The sequence below is a fragment of the Musa acuminata genome, unplaced genomic scaffold (assembly GCF_036884655.1).
Source record: "Musa acuminata AAA Group cultivar baxijiao unplaced genomic scaffold, Cavendish_Baxijiao_AAA HiC_scaffold_1137, whole genome shotgun sequence".
Taxonomy (NCBI): Eukaryota; Viridiplantae; Streptophyta; class Magnoliopsida; order Zingiberales; family Musaceae; genus Musa; species Musa acuminata.
In genome coordinates this window covers 967,014-986,525 of record NW_027021349.1, presented here as the reverse complement: position 1 = coordinate 986,525, position 19,512 = coordinate 967,014, and the positions used below count along the sequence as shown (strand labels likewise).

At 36.6% G+C, this 19,512-nt stretch overlaps 2 protein-coding genes across 2 annotated transcripts; one reads left to right on the top strand and one right to left on the bottom strand.

Moving 5' to 3' along the window:
• The first annotated feature begins 444 nt into the window (after positions 1 to 444).
• On the top strand, positions 445 to 5,052 carry LOC135671066 (probable serine/threonine-protein kinase PBL7). The gene is made up of 5 exons (XM_065178964.1): positions 445 to 792; positions 1,324 to 1,514; positions 1,753 to 1,942; positions 3,331 to 3,722; positions 3,967 to 5,052. Exons 1-5 carry the CDS (start codon positions 633 to 635, stop codon positions 4,555 to 4,557), a joined length of 1,524 nt encoding a protein of 507 aa, XP_065035036.1. The 5' UTR covers positions 445 to 632; the 3' UTR covers positions 4,558 to 5,052.
• Positions 5,053 to 6,745: 1,693 nt separating this feature from the next.
• Positions 6,746 to 18,747, bottom strand: LOC135671065 (sodium/hydrogen exchanger 1-like). Its single transcript, XM_065178963.1, has 14 exons — positions 18,232 to 18,747; positions 18,001 to 18,119; positions 16,350 to 16,447; positions 15,238 to 15,297; positions 15,075 to 15,121; positions 14,795 to 14,989; positions 14,650 to 14,696; positions 14,504 to 14,570; positions 14,305 to 14,405; positions 14,074 to 14,175; positions 9,756 to 9,894; positions 9,619 to 9,681; positions 8,182 to 8,265; positions 6,746 to 7,558 (listed from the first exon to the last, which is right to left on the bottom strand). The coding sequence occupies exons 1-14, from the start codon at positions 18,409 to 18,411 to the stop codon at positions 7,229 to 7,231; spliced, it is 1,632 nt and encodes a 543-aa protein (XP_065035035.1). The 5' UTR covers positions 18,412 to 18,747; the 3' UTR covers positions 6,746 to 7,228.
• Positions 18,748 to 19,512: the final 765 nt, after the last annotated feature.

Genomic DNA, 19,512 nt, shown 5'->3' with positions numbered 1-19,512 from the left:
CGAATAAAACAAGTCTATTCGTATATAATTAATTCTTTTACAATTTATTTTCGGAAAATAAATTCCGCGTCGTCTTCCTTTTCCGAAAATAAATAAATAAAAACAAAAAAAAAACGAAACAAAAAGATCGAGTCAAACGCGGAATCATTATTCTATCGACAAAATTAATTATTCAATCAAAAACACAAAAAAGGAAAAATTAGAGATTTAGTGACGCGCGGAATCGTTAATTTAATATCGAAAATAATCTTCGCCACCTTCGTCGGTTCGCCCTTCGAACTACCCATTCTTGTATTGGTCGGACTCGTGGGGCCCACTTGTGGTGGAGGGGTACCTCTACTTGCGTTCGGTGGATTGTTACGTACGATTCTCTTCTTCTTACATCAATCACGCTCGCTGACCTCCGCCTTCTCCCTAATTTAATTCGAACTCGGTGTTGGTTCTCTATTTAGCCTTCCCCCGTCTTCCCCTTGGTTTTGTTCCGTCTGTCGCCAGGGCTCTGATCGGGTCCACCGGTGAGATTTCGAGCCGTGCGCCGTTCGTCGCCATCGATCGGAGAAGCGAGGGGGAAGCTGTTGCCCGAGCTGTGATTCGTGGATTTATCGGGGAATCTTATCGGTGTTCCTCTAGTTATGATGAAATGTCTTCCGTGCCTTGCGTCGCCCGGCCAGGGCGATGCGGCGGACGAGGTTAAGGAGGAGGAGAAGAAGAAGAAGAAGAACGACGAGGGGGGAGATGGTGCCGTTCGCAAGGAGTCTTCTGCCGCCCCGACGTCTCGTCTTGGCAGTTTAGGTAAGAAAATTCGGATTATTGATGTTGTAGATTGTTCTTTTATGAGAATTCTGTGGATCCGATGCGCTTCCTCTGCCGCCCTTTTGGGGAATATTTGTTTTATTTGCTTCGATCCTTCTCCTCTTCGGATCTGTGGAACTTCCGTTCGTGTCTTGGATTCGGGACATTCGATGCAATGAGACCATATTTTGTGAAGCTATTTGTGACGTTCTTGTTAGATAATTCTTTTCGCGTCTCGTCGTATGCGTAGATCGCTCGCTCCCGTATCTTGTTCTGTCGAAGGTACTAGATTTTGCCATTGAATTATTAGGATCCATAAGGCAATTAGAAGCTCATGTCATTGAATTCATAAGAGTAAATTCATGGGCGTTGTTGGTCTCGAACGAACGATTCTCGAGTTTTGATATTTAAGATTGTTACCCGTCTCTTGCTTTTTTAGCTTGCATAAATAAAGCTAATATCATAGACCAGCCATATTTTGGACGCATAATACCTGATTCGTTTGTTATTGTGGATTGCTTGTGGTGCCAGACAAATCAAATTTGAGGGCTGATTCCAAGAAGGAAGCATCGGTTCCCAAAGAAGGAAATCCTGAGCATATTGCAGCACAGACATTCAGTTTTCGTGAACTTTCTGCTGTCACTAAGAATTTTAGGCGAGATTGTTTTTTGGGTGAAGGTGGTTTCGGTCGTGTATACAAGGGAAGGTTGGAAACCGGACAGGTTAGTTTCTTTTGTTTATACTGCCTTATCCATGTTTTATCTGTCTGACAAGAATCTTGATCGATTTTAGATCAATTTTAGGCTAAATTGATCTACAATATTAAAGGTGCCTTGTGTTATCAGCAAAAGTCTGTTTACGCATCTATTGTTATTGCAGAATAACCATTGACTTTTTTAAGTGTGATTGGGAACAATGGTTCCTGACAATTGACCATACAGCTGATATTCATCGTTGCAGGTTGTTGCCGTCAAGCAACTTGACAGAAATGGTCTTCAGGGGAACAGAGAGTTTCTGGTCGAAGTCCTCATGCTTAGCCTTTTGCATCACCCCAATCTTGTCAATCTGATTGGTTATTGTGCTGATGGCGATCAACGACTGCTCGTCTATGAGTTCATGCCGTTGGGATCATTAGAAGACCATTTGCATTGTTAGTTTCCTTTGTCGCTTATCTTACATTATTTAGTTGTTTTTATCCTTCGTTGCCCTTAATTCCGCAGTTGTAGTTCTAGAATTAAATGTATAAAGTAATAATTGTCTATTTATGAATGACAGGGATGATTTGTAAAGAAATAGTTGTTATTCCATCATCTAGCCTGAGCTAGAAGGATCTTGGTGCCTTAAATGAATGCTTAAAACTCTGAGGTGCTATGGGCCAATTGAAGTCAGGCTTGTCAAGATTCAAGTTGTGATAGCCTTGGAAGTTCCAAACCCTTATTGAACTAAAATATGCAAAAACATACCTGCCTTGTTTTGTTGTCCTTGATTAGGTTAAACTAGACTGTAATGTTTGAGATTTTAAATCTTCTGGGTAAAGCATGCCATTGATCTTTTTCTCCATATCCTATTTGCTTGTTTACCATTCTCCATGTCATTCACTCCTCCCCAAAGTTGGTCATATATTTCTATCAGAATGGTATACCCATGGTGACCAACCATCCCACTCACATAAGAGTGATTGATCTAGCATTCTGCAACAGCCAATGAATAGTTTTTGTGCTAAAGCATCAACCTGAAAAGAAAATTGTCTACCTGCCACATGAAGCTGCAGGTCAACATGCCACATGCAGCATCAAAGGCATTGCCAAGGGAAAATTCATTTATGTTTGTGAAAATTAGATTGAGTATAAGATGTGGACTCATGACATAAAAAAGGAAAATTCTTTGGGTTGCTTGAAGACACATAATCCTTCTTTTATGCAATCTAAATCATGTAAAGTCTGAATCAGTGTAAAGATATATATATATATATATATATATATATATATATATATATATATATTTTTTTTTTTTTTATATCATGATTTTCATAGTTCTGAAGATACTGTGATTCTGAATGATAGAATTTTAATTGTTTTGGAACCTGAATTGTAGAAAGTTTTCTCCATAATAAACTTATGATGTTGTCGTTTCTTCCATATGTTAAATTGGTACCTTTTCTTTTTCTTCTATTGCATAGCAATTGATCCAATTGATCAAACTTCATTCAACTGATTCTTCGTACTTCCCATCATGGAGACAATGTGCATGTTAGGATGTGACTAGGCTGCCCAATTTTATAGTAAAAGAAATCATGCCCAGTTTGTAAAATACTTCATTGAAGTTTTAACATGCATGGACATCATTCTGGAAAAAAAAACTGCTTATGCATATGATTTTTTAGAATGGTTTTTATTTAGTTGAAACACATCAGCAGCTTGTTTACTTTCCCCTCCTCTTTTTCTTGCAACACAGGATTGCATTTTAACAATTTCGCAGGATCTATGACAGACCCTGATAAATGAGCTTGATATTATTTTTTCTTTTGTTTTTTAATAGATATCCCAGCTAATAAGGAACCACTTGACTGGAATTCCCGGATGAAAATAGCTGCTGGTGCAGCTAAAGGCTTGGAATACCTCCATGACAAAGCAAACCCTCCAGTTATTTATCGTGACTTCAAATCATCGAATATACTTCTTGGTGAAGGATATCATCCAAAGTTGTCGGATTTTGGGCTTGCTAAACTTGGTCCTGTTGGTGACAATACCCATGTCTCAACAAGAGTGATGGGAACATACGGTTACTGTGCTCCTGAGTATGCTATGACAGGGCAATTAACAGTGAAATCTGATGTATATAGCTTTGGTGTTGTATTTCTCGAACTAATTACAGGCCGTAAAGCGATTGATAATGCTCGGCCTACCGGAGAACAAAATCTAGTTGCATGGGTATGTTGCTCTCTGTTTTTTAAACTACATCTAACCCAGTTGACTTAATAGTAGGATTCACCTGAAGGCATATTATTTAGTAGTGTTATGGTTCAAATTTTGATTATCGAATTTTAGATCCCAGTTATAGTCATTATGGTTTCAGGATATGATCAATAAGAATTTGATTATATGTTGACCATGCAAACTTTTTCAGATTGAGATATTGACTAAAATTACGACCACTTGTTGATGGTCTGTGCAGGCTCGTCCATTATTCAAAGATCGTCGGAAGTTCCCCAAAATGGCTGACCCATTACTACAAGGGCGTTATCCCATGAGGGGCTTATATCAGGCACTGGCAGTTGCGGCAATGTGTTTGCAGGAGCAAGCGGCTACTCGACCTCTCATAGGAGATGTTGTGACGGCACTTTCATATTTAGCTTCACAAAATCATGATCCAATTGCAGCTAGTATTCAGAGTACCAAGGTTGGTCCATCCATCCCAAGTTCTAGAAGTGGGTCTGGTGATCAACATGCTGTCCAGTCACCGCATCAGAATTCTTCAGAACTAAAGCAAAGGGGTCCGCTCAAGGGAGCAAGTAAAGGTGCAAAAATTGGCAGAGATGGTTCTAGTGGTGGCTCGGGACGGAAGTGGAGCATGGAGGAGTCTGAGACTCGGGAGTCTCAGATGGATAGCCCGGTCCATGTGGAGAGAGCGCGAGACTCTCCAAAGAATATTGATCGTGATTTTGTTAGGGAGCGTGCCGTTGCAGAGGCCAAAGAATGGGGTGAAAATTGGAGAGAGAGACAACGGAGAAATGCACAAGGTAGCTCTGACAGGACACATGAGTAGAGGTCCTCTCAGATCCATTCCTCGGATGGTTTTTTGCATGCTTTACTTTCATGGAAAGGAAGAATAGGTCAGAATTCAGCTGATCAGGACACATATTCTCTGTAAATAAAGTCAATGCCAGTAGCACATTATTATCCTCTTGTTTCCTTTTCCTGAAAGATCTTGTCTTTCGACAAAGGAGATGGCACATACAAAAGAAAAACCAAACAAAATACCTATCCGAAAGTGCAGAGCTGCATTTTAGAACGTATACATGCAATCTAGAAGAAGCAATTCCCACATTCAAGTTGCTACACATTTCTGCCTAGGCCTAAAACTGCAAGAAATTGTCATCATATTTTTGTCCATAAAATCTGAGGAGTTGATTTAGACATATCTGTGATGTTCCTATGTTTCATAGGACTATCTTTCTTAAATTTGTATTTGTGATGCTTCTGAAAGCTGCCACAGTTATGTCTGTGAATTTATCAGTCATTGTTGGCTTCTTTTGTTCTATATGGTGGTTGTTATTTGTCTCCACTTCTGGTTGTGTTGTTGTTGCATAGCCAACTGTGTTGATCATGCATTGCAGAAGTAATTTGACAGAAGAACTAACTACTAGGCTTTAATTCTTTTTCGGTATAATCCGTCGGTCAATATATTGCAGCCCTCACCATAATTAATTACAGTGTTTTTTGTATGACCATGTAACTTAGTTCATCAAAAGTAAAGAACAAGGAAAGGATTTAGTGGTGTCAATTCCACATCTGAATTATGTGAGATATATCATTACTATTTTGCTAGTTCATTCTATCTATCATTGCAGTTGGATCTTCAAGCGTTTGGATGTGTAGTGAACTATTTGTTAGAACATGTCCTCACTACTTATCTTTTGGAAACTCTACACATAAACCACCTAAGATGAGATCTGATGGCATCCTTAGGACCTACTGACAATGTTGTGAGATGCTTTTTCCAACCAATACATTTCACATTGTTGCTGATGTTGATGTGACTTGTCACTCGATGAAACATTTTTAGATCACACGTCATGAGGTCTAATATTCCATGTGATGCAACCAACAAATGATAGACTGATGCTTGCAATCCAAACAATCAAAACTTTCGTGTAACCTAACCTATGATTTGGTCGCAAGTTCTTTTTTTAGCTGTAATTAACTTCAATTCTCCCAGAAGATGAAACATTTCTAAATCATAGGATATGCAATATATATATATATATATATATATATATATATATATATATATATATATATATATATATATGTATATATATATATATATATATATATATATATATATATGTATATATATATATATATATATGTATATATATATATATATATGTATATATATATATATATATGTATATATATATATATGTATATATATATATATGTATATATATATATATATGTATATATATGTATATATATATATATGTATATATATATATATGTATATATATATATATGTATATATATATATATATATGTATATATATATATATGTATATATGTATATATATATGTATATATATATATATATGTATATATATATATGTATATATGTATATATATATGTATATATATATATATATATATATGTATACATATATATATATGTATACATATATATATGTATATATATATATATATATGTATGTATATATATATATGTATATATGTATATATATATATGTATATATATATGTATATATGTATATATATATATATATGTATATATATATATATATATATGTATATATATATATGTGTATATGTATATATATATATATATGTATATATATATATATACATAATAAAATATAATCCCTGATTTGAATAATATTTCTCTAACTCCAAGCAATCGACTTTGGAAATAATTGGAAGGGAGAGAGAGAGAGAGAGAGAGAGAGAGACCATTGTCACGTATGTGTAACTGTTCCAAGAAGAGCCAGGAAACTGTATGTACTTCACAGTAGCACACCACTTCATCAAATATGATGTCAGACAATTGGTAACTCAAAGATAGCAGCAAACAGAGCACATTACACCTTTGTAAGAAGAACCCTATTTTTAGTCATAGAATGTTCCATAAAGAAGTGGAAGCTTCACAATCGACTGACGCAGCTCTGAACACAACAAAATAGCAAAGACATTTTTTGCATAATTTTCATGTCCACATCTAATGTCAATTATAGAAAGACTACATATGGAACAGATGAACCTCGATTCCGGAGTTCAAAAAAAAGATAAAACGCCACCCAGATTACAGAAATATAAATACAGCACCGTAAACTAAAGAACCTATATGACACCGCACAACAATTACAGACGAGAAGAGAACAAAGAATTACATAACCCTCACACCGCACTGCAATCTGCCATGTAAATATGCAGAAACGTTAGTTTTACCTACCGATGATCGTGCCGCGATGGTAATTCATCCTAGTACAAGAGGAACCGTTGATTCACACAATTAGCCATCATGCTTGGTTGAAAAAGCTGATAAATATACAGAAAGGCCTGATAATTACACAGATCTGGTGCTGCTTTGATTACTGTACCACTGAAAGCAATTTAATTCATAAATGTCATGAACCTACTTATTTTTGGTTTTTCCCCCTCCTATTTACTTTCTTTTCACTTGTTGTCATGTCCTTTTTTGCTTAAATACGGCCTTGGAGGCTCTGCTCGGTGGGTGAACCAGGAGAAAATGGAACAAAACCTCTCCCACCGAACACTGGACGCATGAATGCATCATCAAGCTTGCGCCAGTAGTAGTGAACCGTATGAGTTGGTTTGCTCAGGAGCATTCGGAGGCTGGATGGTCGAGTTAGAATTTCTCCTCCACCATCGACTTCTGATCCCCGTCCATGTTCAAGAAGCGATGACAGGAGGGACTGGGGACTTGATGGTTCAGAGGACATGCTGCTGAGATGCTTTGCACTATGAGGCAATAAGAAGCTCACAAGTGGTTTTGTCACCAATCCAAATACCTGAGGCATAACAAGGTAACCATAACCAATGAGAAATTTCTCGACTAATAAAGCAAGGGAACTATATCTTCTGATGAGGCAATAATCTTATTTATCTAGCTAATGGTAACCAAGGTACACATGAACACATGATCGGTTGCAATCTTGAAACCAATTAGCATTAACTAGGGACATAAAAACAAGGTGATACATGCTTGATAAAAGAATATTTAAATAGCAAACACAACATTGTATTTTGTGTTGATATTTATATCCAAAGTGGAGAGTCATAGTTGCATGGATTCAGTTTCATTTTCTAGTATAGAAGATTTGCATTAAAAAGTAAAAAAAATATCAATTTAAAGTTGTCATGACAGCCAAGCATTAGATATACCAGACACGGAGTTACACCATTATTACCAAAAAATAAAGCAAATTCCTACAAGGACATCGATGCTAGCTCGGTAGCAATACTTAAGCAAAAGAATGTACTAGGTCTTGATGGGTCATTCTGTTAACAGAGAAGTCCATAATAATAGTATATCGAGTGAGGATTATAACATTTGAGGCTAAAAGGGAATGCTCTTGCATGAAGCTAACACTGACACCAGTTTGAATCAGCAGGTGCAGGCATATTTATTTACCACAGTGCTGAAGAGGACAATTGTGATAGTGCTGGTGATCATAATTGCATTTCCTCGTAGTTCAGTGTGGCCAGATCTTGTAAACTGCAATTTCAAAATGCAACTTGTTAAGATAAAAGAAATGCATAATCTTAGAATATAAATTAACTTGAATATCCAAAAAATAAAGTATAATAACTGAAAAAATGATACTCCAGCAACAGGATTATAACAAAAATTGGCGCTCTATTCATCCTTCAAATTGTTCATCCTCCAAATTAAGATAGTCAAAATGCCAGTAGGGGATACAAAGTTGGCAACACCAATTTCTGGATCTATTGATCCCAAACATGCTGGCATGCAATGAAATCAAGTTTATCTGCATTTATAATCTATTCTCAAAGAAATAACTACATGCAGGATAAAGCCATCAATTTTTTTATCACAAGATGTTGTGTTTTATAGAATAAGGGTTCTCTATATTGGTCTTGATTACTGTGACTTTCCACTCATGATCTGTTTAAAGATGGACAAGTAAAAGCTAAAACTTTTAATTATTTTGAATGATGGGAAAAAATGATGTATGTTAGTTGGCCTTTGGCAAGTATTCAGAGCAACCGTCATGGTTAGGAATGCTCTGAATATCATCAATGGATACCTTAAATTTTCTCATCTGAAACCTAATGTCTGTTAGATGCAAAGTGGAGATAAAAACAGAATTGTCCTACTGAGTGGTTTAAACTTTAAAGTCAGTGCTGATGGTGGCCTTCGAGCCTCAAATCATTCAGATGAGTTGATTGTCATTAGAAATACAGGTCAACTTATGAATGCAGGATTTCTGATTTTTCCTGAGGTTTCTTCCATCTAATGAGAGTATTTGTCATTCTTGAAGGAGCAAGGATGGCTCTCAAAATGGGGCACAAACAGCTGATCATTAAAAGTGGCTGCAAAGTGCTTGTAATTACTTTTGGAGGACAAAGAAGCAATCGATTGGAAAACCCAAAATGTGGTGCAATATACAAAGAACTGCCTTGAAATTCTGAAAACATTGCCGCCTCTTTTTGGATAGCTTTATGGAGGCAGACAGAATTGCTGAAAATAGCTGACTGTGAGAATTGTCATGAAAATTCTGAAAACATTGTTGTTTGTGATAGCCTTATGGAGGAAACTGCATGGCTGTTATGACAACAGGATATGGATTTTCTATTTTGTTAATCTCTCTTTTAGATTAATATTTGTAGTACTTGTTGGGCTGATGTTTGGGGCCAATTTCAAGCTAGCATGACTCCCTGTGGCCCTATTAAATACTAGGATAGCACCACTATATCAGCATAAATGCAAACATAGAACTGGTGGATGCGTCTATAGATTCAGAGGCCTTATTTAAAATTATGGTCTCGAATTCATCTTTGATACAAGACAATATAAAAAAAACTTAAAATGTGCATCGCATTTAACCTGATTGTAAGCAAGTGCTATTGACACTGCACCTCTCATGAGACCTGCCCACCATATTGTAACCTGTTAAACATTGCACAAATTTATTAGCATGATGGTTGAGAATAAATACGGTGAGAATGATGTTTTGCACTCACTTGTTGCTTGAAGATAATTCTTTCATGTGGAGAATTCTTTGTTAAGTTAGACAGGAATGAGAGTGGAAAAACAAAAGCAGCCCTACCAACCAAAACCAAGCCTAACAGAATGGAGCTAACACTAAGTGATTTTCCAGGGCTGCGAAGGAAAAAAAAAAAGAGTATTAAAAATCAATTCAAAATAATATCAAAAGCCTTCTAATAAGTCATCAGTTCTGTCAGACACAAAAACAGACTGAGAAAAGACAATATGAAGTACATCCAAAACTGCAAATTTTGCTAATTTAGTACATATTTGGACCATCTAAGATGAGAGATCAGATTATTAATCGTGACAAATAATCCAACTTGCCCAGAATTTAAAACAAAGATTTAAAGGCATCATACATCCCAATGTGGTTGTAGTTATGTGTAAGATGCTCCAAAATTCATGCTGGGCCTAATTGAAGCACATGGAATGATGATAATACATGTCAAAGCACATTTGGACGTGCTAATATTCTTTCAAACTATATAATAAAAACACAGATTATCACGTGAGTGCACAGTGCATAGCCTCCAATTCAAATCTCGGCTGTCATCTATGCATCTTAAGTTTTAGTCCAAGCTTCTGTTTCTTGCAACTCACAGGGTGCATCATATAATGTACTAAGGAAGAGTTAGTTAGAAGATTTTTAAGCCTTGCTTAGAACTATATCATAGTACTGTAAGAATGTAAGTATCAGCATAGAATCAATGCACTCTCCTTTAAACATAGTTATCAGATTGAGATCAAACATCAATCTGGCCAAGCCTTGGACCACTGATTCACTGGATGGACAAGTAGGTCAAACGATCAGACCATAAATTCAATAAATATTTAAACAATAAAATTATACATAGTATAAAATAATTTTATGATAAAATATATTAAAAATTCATAATAAAACATAGTTGTAAAATACCTCTTTATTATAGAATGAATTTATGAAATTTAGTTATCAAAATATAGAAAACTAAACTCCAATGAATTGGCTGATATAGAAATAGGTCAGCAGACTCAGCACCACACGAGTAAGATTATAAATTGGCTAATAGGTATGCCAGCATATTGTTTGACGTACCACCCAAAATGGTACAAAACGGGTGGTATGGTACCATACTAACTGATACGTGGACAACCTACTTTGGACGGTACTCAAAAAACAGGTTAGGGGTCAATACGGGTATGTATTGGCCGATACGATCAAAACTCATATTGTATCGATCGATATGGGTTGGTACCGATCGGAATTTGACTAATACAAACCCAAATTGGGTCAAGTTTGACCCCAATTGTCAAATTGACGATTGGGGCCTCCTTTGGGGCTTTAAATCCTCCTCCCTCCCCCCTCTTTCACTCATTCACTCACTCTCAGTCTCACTCTCTCTCATGCTCTCAGCTGTGATTAAAGTTTCTAATCGATGATTAGTAGTAATCAAGCTCTTGATTTGGATAAAAGAAGGATTGGAACTCAGGGTCTGATGGAATTTCTCCCAATTTAAAGGTACTTAGTTAATTTCTATGTTGTATATATCATTTCATATAATTAGAGGCATATTGACGCATATATATGAAGATTAAATGTGATTAAGATCATTCTATTATGTTTAGTTCCAATTAGGTCCATTATCTTACATTTGGTCCCGGATTAGGGGTATTTAGGGCTAATTACAGATTGTTATTAGTTGTTTGATTATGAATTTATTGGTTGATTAAGTGCTTTTCCTTGTATTTATTGTGATTAAAATCCAATTAGAGTTAATTAGAGTCTTTTGATTGGTTAGGCCCAATTAGGGGTGCATAGGTATAATTTAGGCCTAATCCCATCTTGTTATTAGTGGTTTGATTCAAGGTTCGCAATACCGTACCGTACCTGTATTTTGACCTGGGCTCGGTACCGGTACGGTACGGTGTACCTAGCAGTGCTACAGTGCAGACCGGTACCGAGCGGTCCGCATACCGCTGGCCTGTCGGACCGGTACGTACCGCCCGTACCAGGGGGTACGATTCGGTATGGCAGACACTGGTTTGATTATGAATTAGGGTTCATTTTAAATTTAATGTGACTAAGTTCTATAATTTCTGTCTCATATACACCACATTCTTATTTAAATACAATAAAATTACCATTAAATTGGGATTAAAAACTCTAAAAATGATTTTTATGATTTTTTTATCATTCTTTGGCTTTTTTTTCAAAAATCGGTACGTACTGATATATCGACATATGGTACATCGGCTATTGACCAATATGTATCGATCTGCTGATGGATTGATACCACCGATTGGCACAGTATTGTCACGACCTTAGTTGGAATTGCCTAAGGCGTGCGACACCCTTGCGACCAAAGACGCGATCTTAGCTTGCGTTGCCTAAGACGCGAGTCACCCTTGTGGCAAAGACGCGAACTTAGCTTGCGTTGCCTAAGTCGCGCTTCGCCCTTGCGATCTTGCTCCGCAAGGATCAGCCCACTTTGTAACCTCTCGCAGGTCCCGAAGGACCTGTAAAAGAGAAAGAGAGTTAGATCGAAAGAACGAGCGACGGACAAGTCCCGAAGTCTCGCGAAAAGGAAAGCTTTACAAGCAATTCGTCGAACACCTTGTGTGCACAAGAGAAAAGAGGGAGAGGGAGAAAAACAAGGCTTTCAAGGATGAACGAACAGCTGCAAGCCCACAAACAGCCGCTCACCTGGTCCCGGGCGCAAAACCAAGTTCCCGTAAAGGTCACGTGCGAACTTGCAAAAGAGTGTTCAACGCCCGGTATATAACCGAAGCCCCATCCAGCCATGTGCCACCCGGGGGGTTCCTGGGGTCTGAGCTGGCTGACATTTTGGTGAGCGGAGGCAGCTCTCCGCTCACCTCCCGCGGCACGCCAAAACGGAGCTGTTTTGGGCTGTTTTGGGGCTGTTTTGCTCGGTTCGGTGAACGGTCGCTTTGCAACGCTGCAGCTTGTTCGAACTTACATATTTACAAGCAAAATGACCCAAAACCATAAGAAAACATGCTGCCAAGCAGCTGTACATGCGGGTGTGAGCGACGAACGGTTCGTTGAACGGAGTTGTTGCGGGTGCGCGACGACCGTTCGAGACAGTACGGCAGCCCATGCACCAACATATTGTGTCGGATCCATATTGATCCAACCAACGACTAGTTGGTATGCATACACAAATACTGACACAAAGGTTCAAGTTACACAAGCAAGATTAAAGTCAAATTCATGTTTCAGAAGGTAAGGTTAGTTCACTTAACATTATTGCAATGGTAAGTCCTACTACTCATTGCATTTTTTTTTCAACTTTTTACCCTTTATCTTGAGATTATACTAGGTTGTGTCTCAATCCCAACCTGAAAAGAATTGGGAATCAAGAGCACATTTAAATGATGACTCTAACACAAGATTTAAAAAAATCTTGGGACTGCCTCCAGATTTAGCACTAAGCATATCTGAGCCGACCTGCAACTGATTTTTACCACAATGATAGATAATCAAAACAACACATGATACTCCAAATTACATCATCCTTGTTTTCCCTGGTAAAACTGATCAATATGTTTGATATTCATAATGTATAGTTAAAAGACATTAAATATGTTGTTGGTTTATTTTAAACAGTTTACTTCCTTGTTTCGTCACACTTGTTCAAAACAAAAAGAGAAAATTAGACCTTAATCTATGTAAAATAATTGGGTGATTTTCATAATGCATAGTGTGCCATGCAGAACTTCATTTAACCAATTAGATTCATAAGGTTGTCATACGTTTAACTTTTTTATTTTGACTGTGAGGAACTGATCTAGAAATGAACCTAATCCAGAGGCACTAACAGGCCTTTGCTAGTATTTGACTTAACATAAAATAAGTAGTCTGGTACATTAGTATGCCCCTTTACCCCTAAATGTTTGGGTCCTGGTAACTGTGCTGCGTAAGCCTGAACCTTGGCAACACTATTAAATTATTTACTAAGCCTTTTATAAGAAAATCACTTGGAAACTTTAACTCTGTAGTGTCCCACGCTAGAACCTTTATCAGAGATGAGATAATGTTTTTGCAGAGTGAAAAATTAAAAAGTACATGTAGAGCAACAACTTTAAGCAAAGAAGAAAAAAAGTCATGGAAGTCGATTAACATATTGAGATAAATGATAGTCCCCCAGTTAAAATTTTGTGCTTAACATAACCAATCAATTATGGTTTCAAGAAAGATCATTCTTTAGCATTTTTAATTGAAAAACACCAGTGTCTCATAGGAGAGGGACCAGGATTATGTACTCAAAAGAAAAATGGAATATGTCATACCTGTTGCTAACAAACTTCCATTTTTCAATGTCCAACACATCCATTCCAACGTAAAGAAAAAGAAAAGTCTCTGCAATAAATGACAATGTTGCAAAAGCATGCCTGGACACAAAAAAGGAAAGTATGGGAGAGAGAAATGAGTAGAATATATTGGATCATCCATTGCTTCAGAATAAGTAATAATGAAAGCAGCAATTCAGCAGCTTAGATGCACTGAAGAGACCAACATACTTGGTAGTAACTCTTGAGCATTCTGTCACATTATGCCAGGTATAGTGTGACATGACTATACCACAGAAGAATACTGCGAGAATACCACTTAAATTTAACAACTGCAAAGAAAAACAATTCTCTAAGAACATGATCAGCTCGACGTCTACTAATATAGGTTCTAAAGAACTTGTTTCATGTAATTAGAGATGCATCTTACTGCAGTCAGCATATAGGAAAGGTATGCCATGAGTATCATAAGTGCAACTTCACGATTGGTGGAATGCCTGGGAAATGGAAGATAAAAGATATATCAACTCCTTAAACTCCAAAAAAATTGATTCAAGAAAAATTATATCAACAGACCTTCCAATGTACAACTTTTTGATAATGTATGCACTTAGCAATCCACCCTGCAATCAATAGAGTAAATATCCTCGGACAATAGAAAACCACAATATTTGTGAGTGTAGGTGCAGAACTAGTACCAAGTAGCACAAAAGGCACTTACAAATGCTCCAAGGAGGGTGCTACTGAGAAATAAATAACCGAAGTCTGCCACAATCTTCAATATGATAATGGCATCAACATGAGCATGATCAAAATTCTGAATTGCGTTGAAGAGTACAACTGACGTGGCATCATTGACAACACCTTCACCGAATACTAAGCTATACAAGAAGGGTGTTTCATCTTGATTAAGAACCTGCTTTGGAAGAAAGATTACGAGTACATAAGTTGCTGTTCTGATCAGGGAGAATAACAAATTAATGCAGAACTTCTTCAAAGACCTGCAAGGTACAGACAGAATCGGTTGCAGAAAATATCGCCCCTATTGCTGTTTGAATAAAAAATAGAAATAAATTAGGATAAAAATATTGGAGCATGACCAAATCATGCATTGCAAAACAACAGAGAGAAAACAAAGACAGGTGGTGTAATAAAATACTTTACCAAGAAAATCTCCAATGTCTAATGAACCAATATCCATGTTTCTGAGTAATGCAATTGCCCCTGTGTTCAGCATCAAAGACGGTCACAAGAACAAAGAGAGGATTAGATTAAAATTAAAAACACAAGTAAAAGCAACCTTTTTCAAAATCAACTGAACTCCTGTATAGGCATCAAAATCACAGTTGATAGCTGGATAATCTGAAGTCTCTTGGCTTCCAATAGTCCATGCATCAGAATAAAGTGAAACAGTTTCCAGATAATCTGAGAGCTTGGAATGATTTTTTTTGTTTTTTTGTCAACATGTAAAATACTAGACCTCTGATGTTTGTAAACTAATCAAAGTAGTTAATGGTACAAATTCGCCAATCAGACTCTTGATGATTCATCATTTTATTGCAAACAATTCACTACAATGCCATAGATGATAGACGGAAATGTTAAAATGTTGGTGTCTTGGAAGATGCACAACATGAAATTTCCAATGCAAATTCAACTATCAGATTTCATGATACAAATGCAAAATATTAACAATTATTTCAGGCTCTAAATAGTTCTTTCAGACTACTTGGAAAGAGTTATTGGCCTTAAGTTATTCCGAACTCTAAATGGTTCTTTCAGACTACTAGGAAAGTGTTATTTGCCATCAGTTATTCCGGATTCTAAATAGTTCTATTTGGCACATTTCCTGTCATTTAAAGTGTCTACTAGAAACTTGCCTATTTTTTGAATGTTTGGGATGGCTTTTTAAATAGGTCCTGAAGAAATTTGGTTAATCCTCAGACCACTTCTGGCACATTTGCATTCCTTATGAGTTCCATTACTCAATATATCTGACCTGTTTTTATTCAATTCAGCCCCAGAAATGTATATGTAATCCAAATTCAACTCTTTGAAAGCAATTCTCATGTTCTTGTTAAATAAGCCCATTCACATTCTGCCAACATGACAAAAGAATTTTTTGGAAAAAAAGGAGTTATGCCCAAAACACATAAAGATTAGCTTATGTTCATAAATACAACTTTATGAAGCAAGAATAAAACTGAAAATAAATGATCTCTGGAACTTTGAGAACTGCAGTAGGAGATAATGTGCACCAATGAGTAAGAAATTACCAAAGAAAATTATGAAAAAGGATATTAATGTCCCAACTGCACCAAACAGCATGATTGTCATGAAGTTGCGAAAAAATTGTTTCTTTTTTACTTGAAACCTGGCAGTCAAGAAGAAAAAATAGTCATTCAAGTGTCGAAAATAATCATTCTTAGTCAACATAGGAGGAGATTGTTCTAGTAGCAACGAAACTTAGTAACGAGATATCACAGGGAAAGTATTAACAAAATGATACATGACAAAAGATTTTCATAATGAAAGTTAAGTAACAGTTACATCATATGATTGAGATCTGAACCAAAACAAACCTCTTCTATCATGACAGTTGAATGTTAATTTTCTTTCTCTTTTAATAAATTTGAAAATATAACACATTTATGAAATTGAAAAAGAAACACAAAGTTTGTCTACCTCCTGGTCGGTGGTATGATACTAAGCAGCTAATGCTAGCCATTATGCTCACTTGCACACACTGCAACATTTACAGGATCACTGGTGTCCTCGCAACCTAGAAATTACAACTCAAGCATGACCGCAGATGTTCCATAATGTTGAGAAAGGAAAAATTCCATGTTTATCTGCTTTTAATGTTACTTGTTGCAATAATTCCATGTTTATCATTTTTACTTACAACATTTTACTAAAAATTTAAAATTCTTTCAACATCCAACAAGCTCATTAAGTGTGCATTGATGCATTCACAGCACACATGCGTACACAAGCCCATAGATATGCATGCATACCTTTTAGATGACACAAAGCATGAAGCACATAGATGAACACATAAGGTGTCATGTGTCTAGACTAAGTTTTTGAAGATGCCTTATGAATCTCTGCATAAACTATGCCAATAACAGAGAATGTTTTCCTTCAATAAGTCATCATTAAGAACCATGTAATATATTTAAAAACTCAAGAAAGAAGGCTTATAATTGTTCAACTGTATATATTAAATTAAATTCAGAAAATTCTGTGAACCTTTTAAAAGTTAACCAGAACTTTACATCCATTTCATAAACTTGGAAAATGAAGTCCCATAAGCTCTTTCGAACTTTACAGAGGAACAGATCAGGAACAAATGGCACCAATTCTAACCTTTTCACTTGTATAAATCTAATTTATCCGTTCAGTAGTGTGAGAAAACAGCAACATTCGACAACAGTAGCTAAGACACCACGAAGAAAATGATCTAAAATTCCTTTCAGAAATGAATTTTATGTCTATTTTATTTAAGATTTTTAACATATACAATAAATTAACGATATTGTTTCATTTGCTAACAATATGCTTCCTTTCCAAATGCATATTTGATTTCAATTTTTTACCAAAAACGGACGTAAGATGTGCGTTATGATATGACATGTCCCACAAATTAATATGAAAGAAACAAACCAACTAAGTTGCCCCATGTGCATCTGTCTGATTCATAATTCTATGCCGATGCAAGAGACTAAAGTTTTATAATCGTAGACGACAGCTGAAATTTCTAGAATTACAAGAAACAAGATAAAATCTTTAGCGTGGTAGGCCCAAATATAAAGAAGCAAGAAAAAACCGAGAAACCACTAAAAATATACAGAAAAATGAAGCACATAGCTATGAAGCTCAAAAACGAAAAACATCCAATAAAAAACCTTATCTTTCTTTACTTACCCGGCATTGAATATAATGGGCGGAAGAAGGTAGATGAAGAAGAGGTCTTCGCTGAAGATGAAGATGTGCGAGCTCTTCCCTTTCGTCGTCAGCAGTATGAGGACTCCGGTGCACACCCCCTGCGCCATCAGAAGACCCAACAAAAAATGGAATTAACCAAATAGCTCGAGCCGAAAGCTAAAGAAAAGTTCAATCTTTACGAATGGTAAATCCGGGTAAAGGGGAACTCACGATGACGAGGGCGGTAATGGACTCATTCATCCAGCGCCTCTCCTCGAGAAGGTGCCCGATCACGATGCACCCGCAGATAAGCGCCACGAAGAGGTTAATGGAGACCACCGAGGCGTGATCGGAAGTCGCCAACGCTTTTCCCAGGGGCACGAGCTGCTGCGCCATCCAGCCAAACGCCATGGCCGATGGCCGATGGCCTTCCGCCTCTTCCCTCCTGCGGACCGGGAACCAAGACGACTAGAACCAAGCAATTCCCCGAGGAGCAGGTGGTTCACGTCTCCAAGGAGTCCACGGAAGAGACATTTCGGCCCGCAATTTCTCGACAACCCGAGACAAATTCAAGCAAAAAAAAAAAGATTTTTTCACGAAAATGCGAGAAAGGATCTGAAAGAAGACGGCTTCCCGAACGAAAATTTCGCGGCGAACCAACGAGATCGCTGGTTTCCGATCGAACAGCTCGAGGGTTGACGATCAGTCTGGAGATTAGGGCGAGCTCGGAGCTCGAGAGGACCGTTTCGCCTTCGGCCGCTTCCTTCGTGTTGCCGCACAAACGAACACATTTAAGCTTGAATGTACGAGGAAACTGAGTGATACGCGGCGGACACTGATTCGATGAACGTCGTGTTTGCTGTTGATGAATCGTGTACGGAAGTATCTCGAGATCCGATGCTCTCGGTCAAATGGAGTCCAATTGAGAGAGACTTGTTGATGTGTTCTTTAGAACATAATTTTATTTAAATGTGTCTTTAGAAGAATAAATCTCAATAGATTTGATGGGGTTTTGATAGTGGAAATATTAATAATAAACTTTATATTATAAGTCTCAATATTAATAATAAATCTCAAAATTAAACTTTATATAAACATAAATCTTAATAGATTGGATTAGCATACTACTACTACTACTACTATAATAATAATAATTATTATTATTATTATTATTATTAATATTATTAATATTATTATTTTTAATTATTTGAGATCGATTTTATGAGATTTGACATAGTTATACATCGATTGTGAGTGTTTTAATGTAATCTTTTTACTTTTTCTCGTTCGATCTTGGGATCGATAACAATGGTGTTCAACATCATACATCGAATTTGATTCAAATCGAAAGAAAAATAACTATTCGAAGATTCAATGAGATCAATGTGACTGTTGTTTTCCATCAACTTTGAACACTATTTAAACATGATAAATAGTTTAATTAGCAAGCATTTTTATGGGTTCACAAAACATTTATTTATTTTTTCCATATATATATATATCTTTGTATGG

Coding starts and splice junctions, on each gene's coding strand:
- LOC135671065 (XM_065178963.1), bottom strand. CDS start 18,411: ATGGCGTTTGGCTGGATGGCGCAGCAGCTCGTGCCCCTGGGAAAAGCG. Junction 15,298..16,349: donor CTTTTTCATAATTTTCTTTG/GTAATTTCTTAC, acceptor TGCTGAACACAG/GGGCAATTGCATTACTCAGA. Junction 9,895..14,073: donor TGGAAGTTTGTTAGCAACAG/GTATGACATATT, acceptor TTTCCTTCGCAG/CCCTGGAAAATCACTTAGTG.
- LOC135671066 (XM_065178964.1), top strand. CDS start 633: ATGATGAAATGTCTTCCGTGCCTTGCGTCGCCCGGCCAGGGCGATGCG. Junction 793..1,323: donor GTCTCGTCTTGGCAGTTTAG/GTAAGAAAATTC, acceptor TTGTGGTGCCAG/ACAAATCAAATTTGAGGGCT. Junction 1,515..1,752: donor GAAGGTTGGAAACCGGACAG/GTTAGTTTCTTT, acceptor TCATCGTTGCAG/GTTGTTGCCGTCAAGCAACT.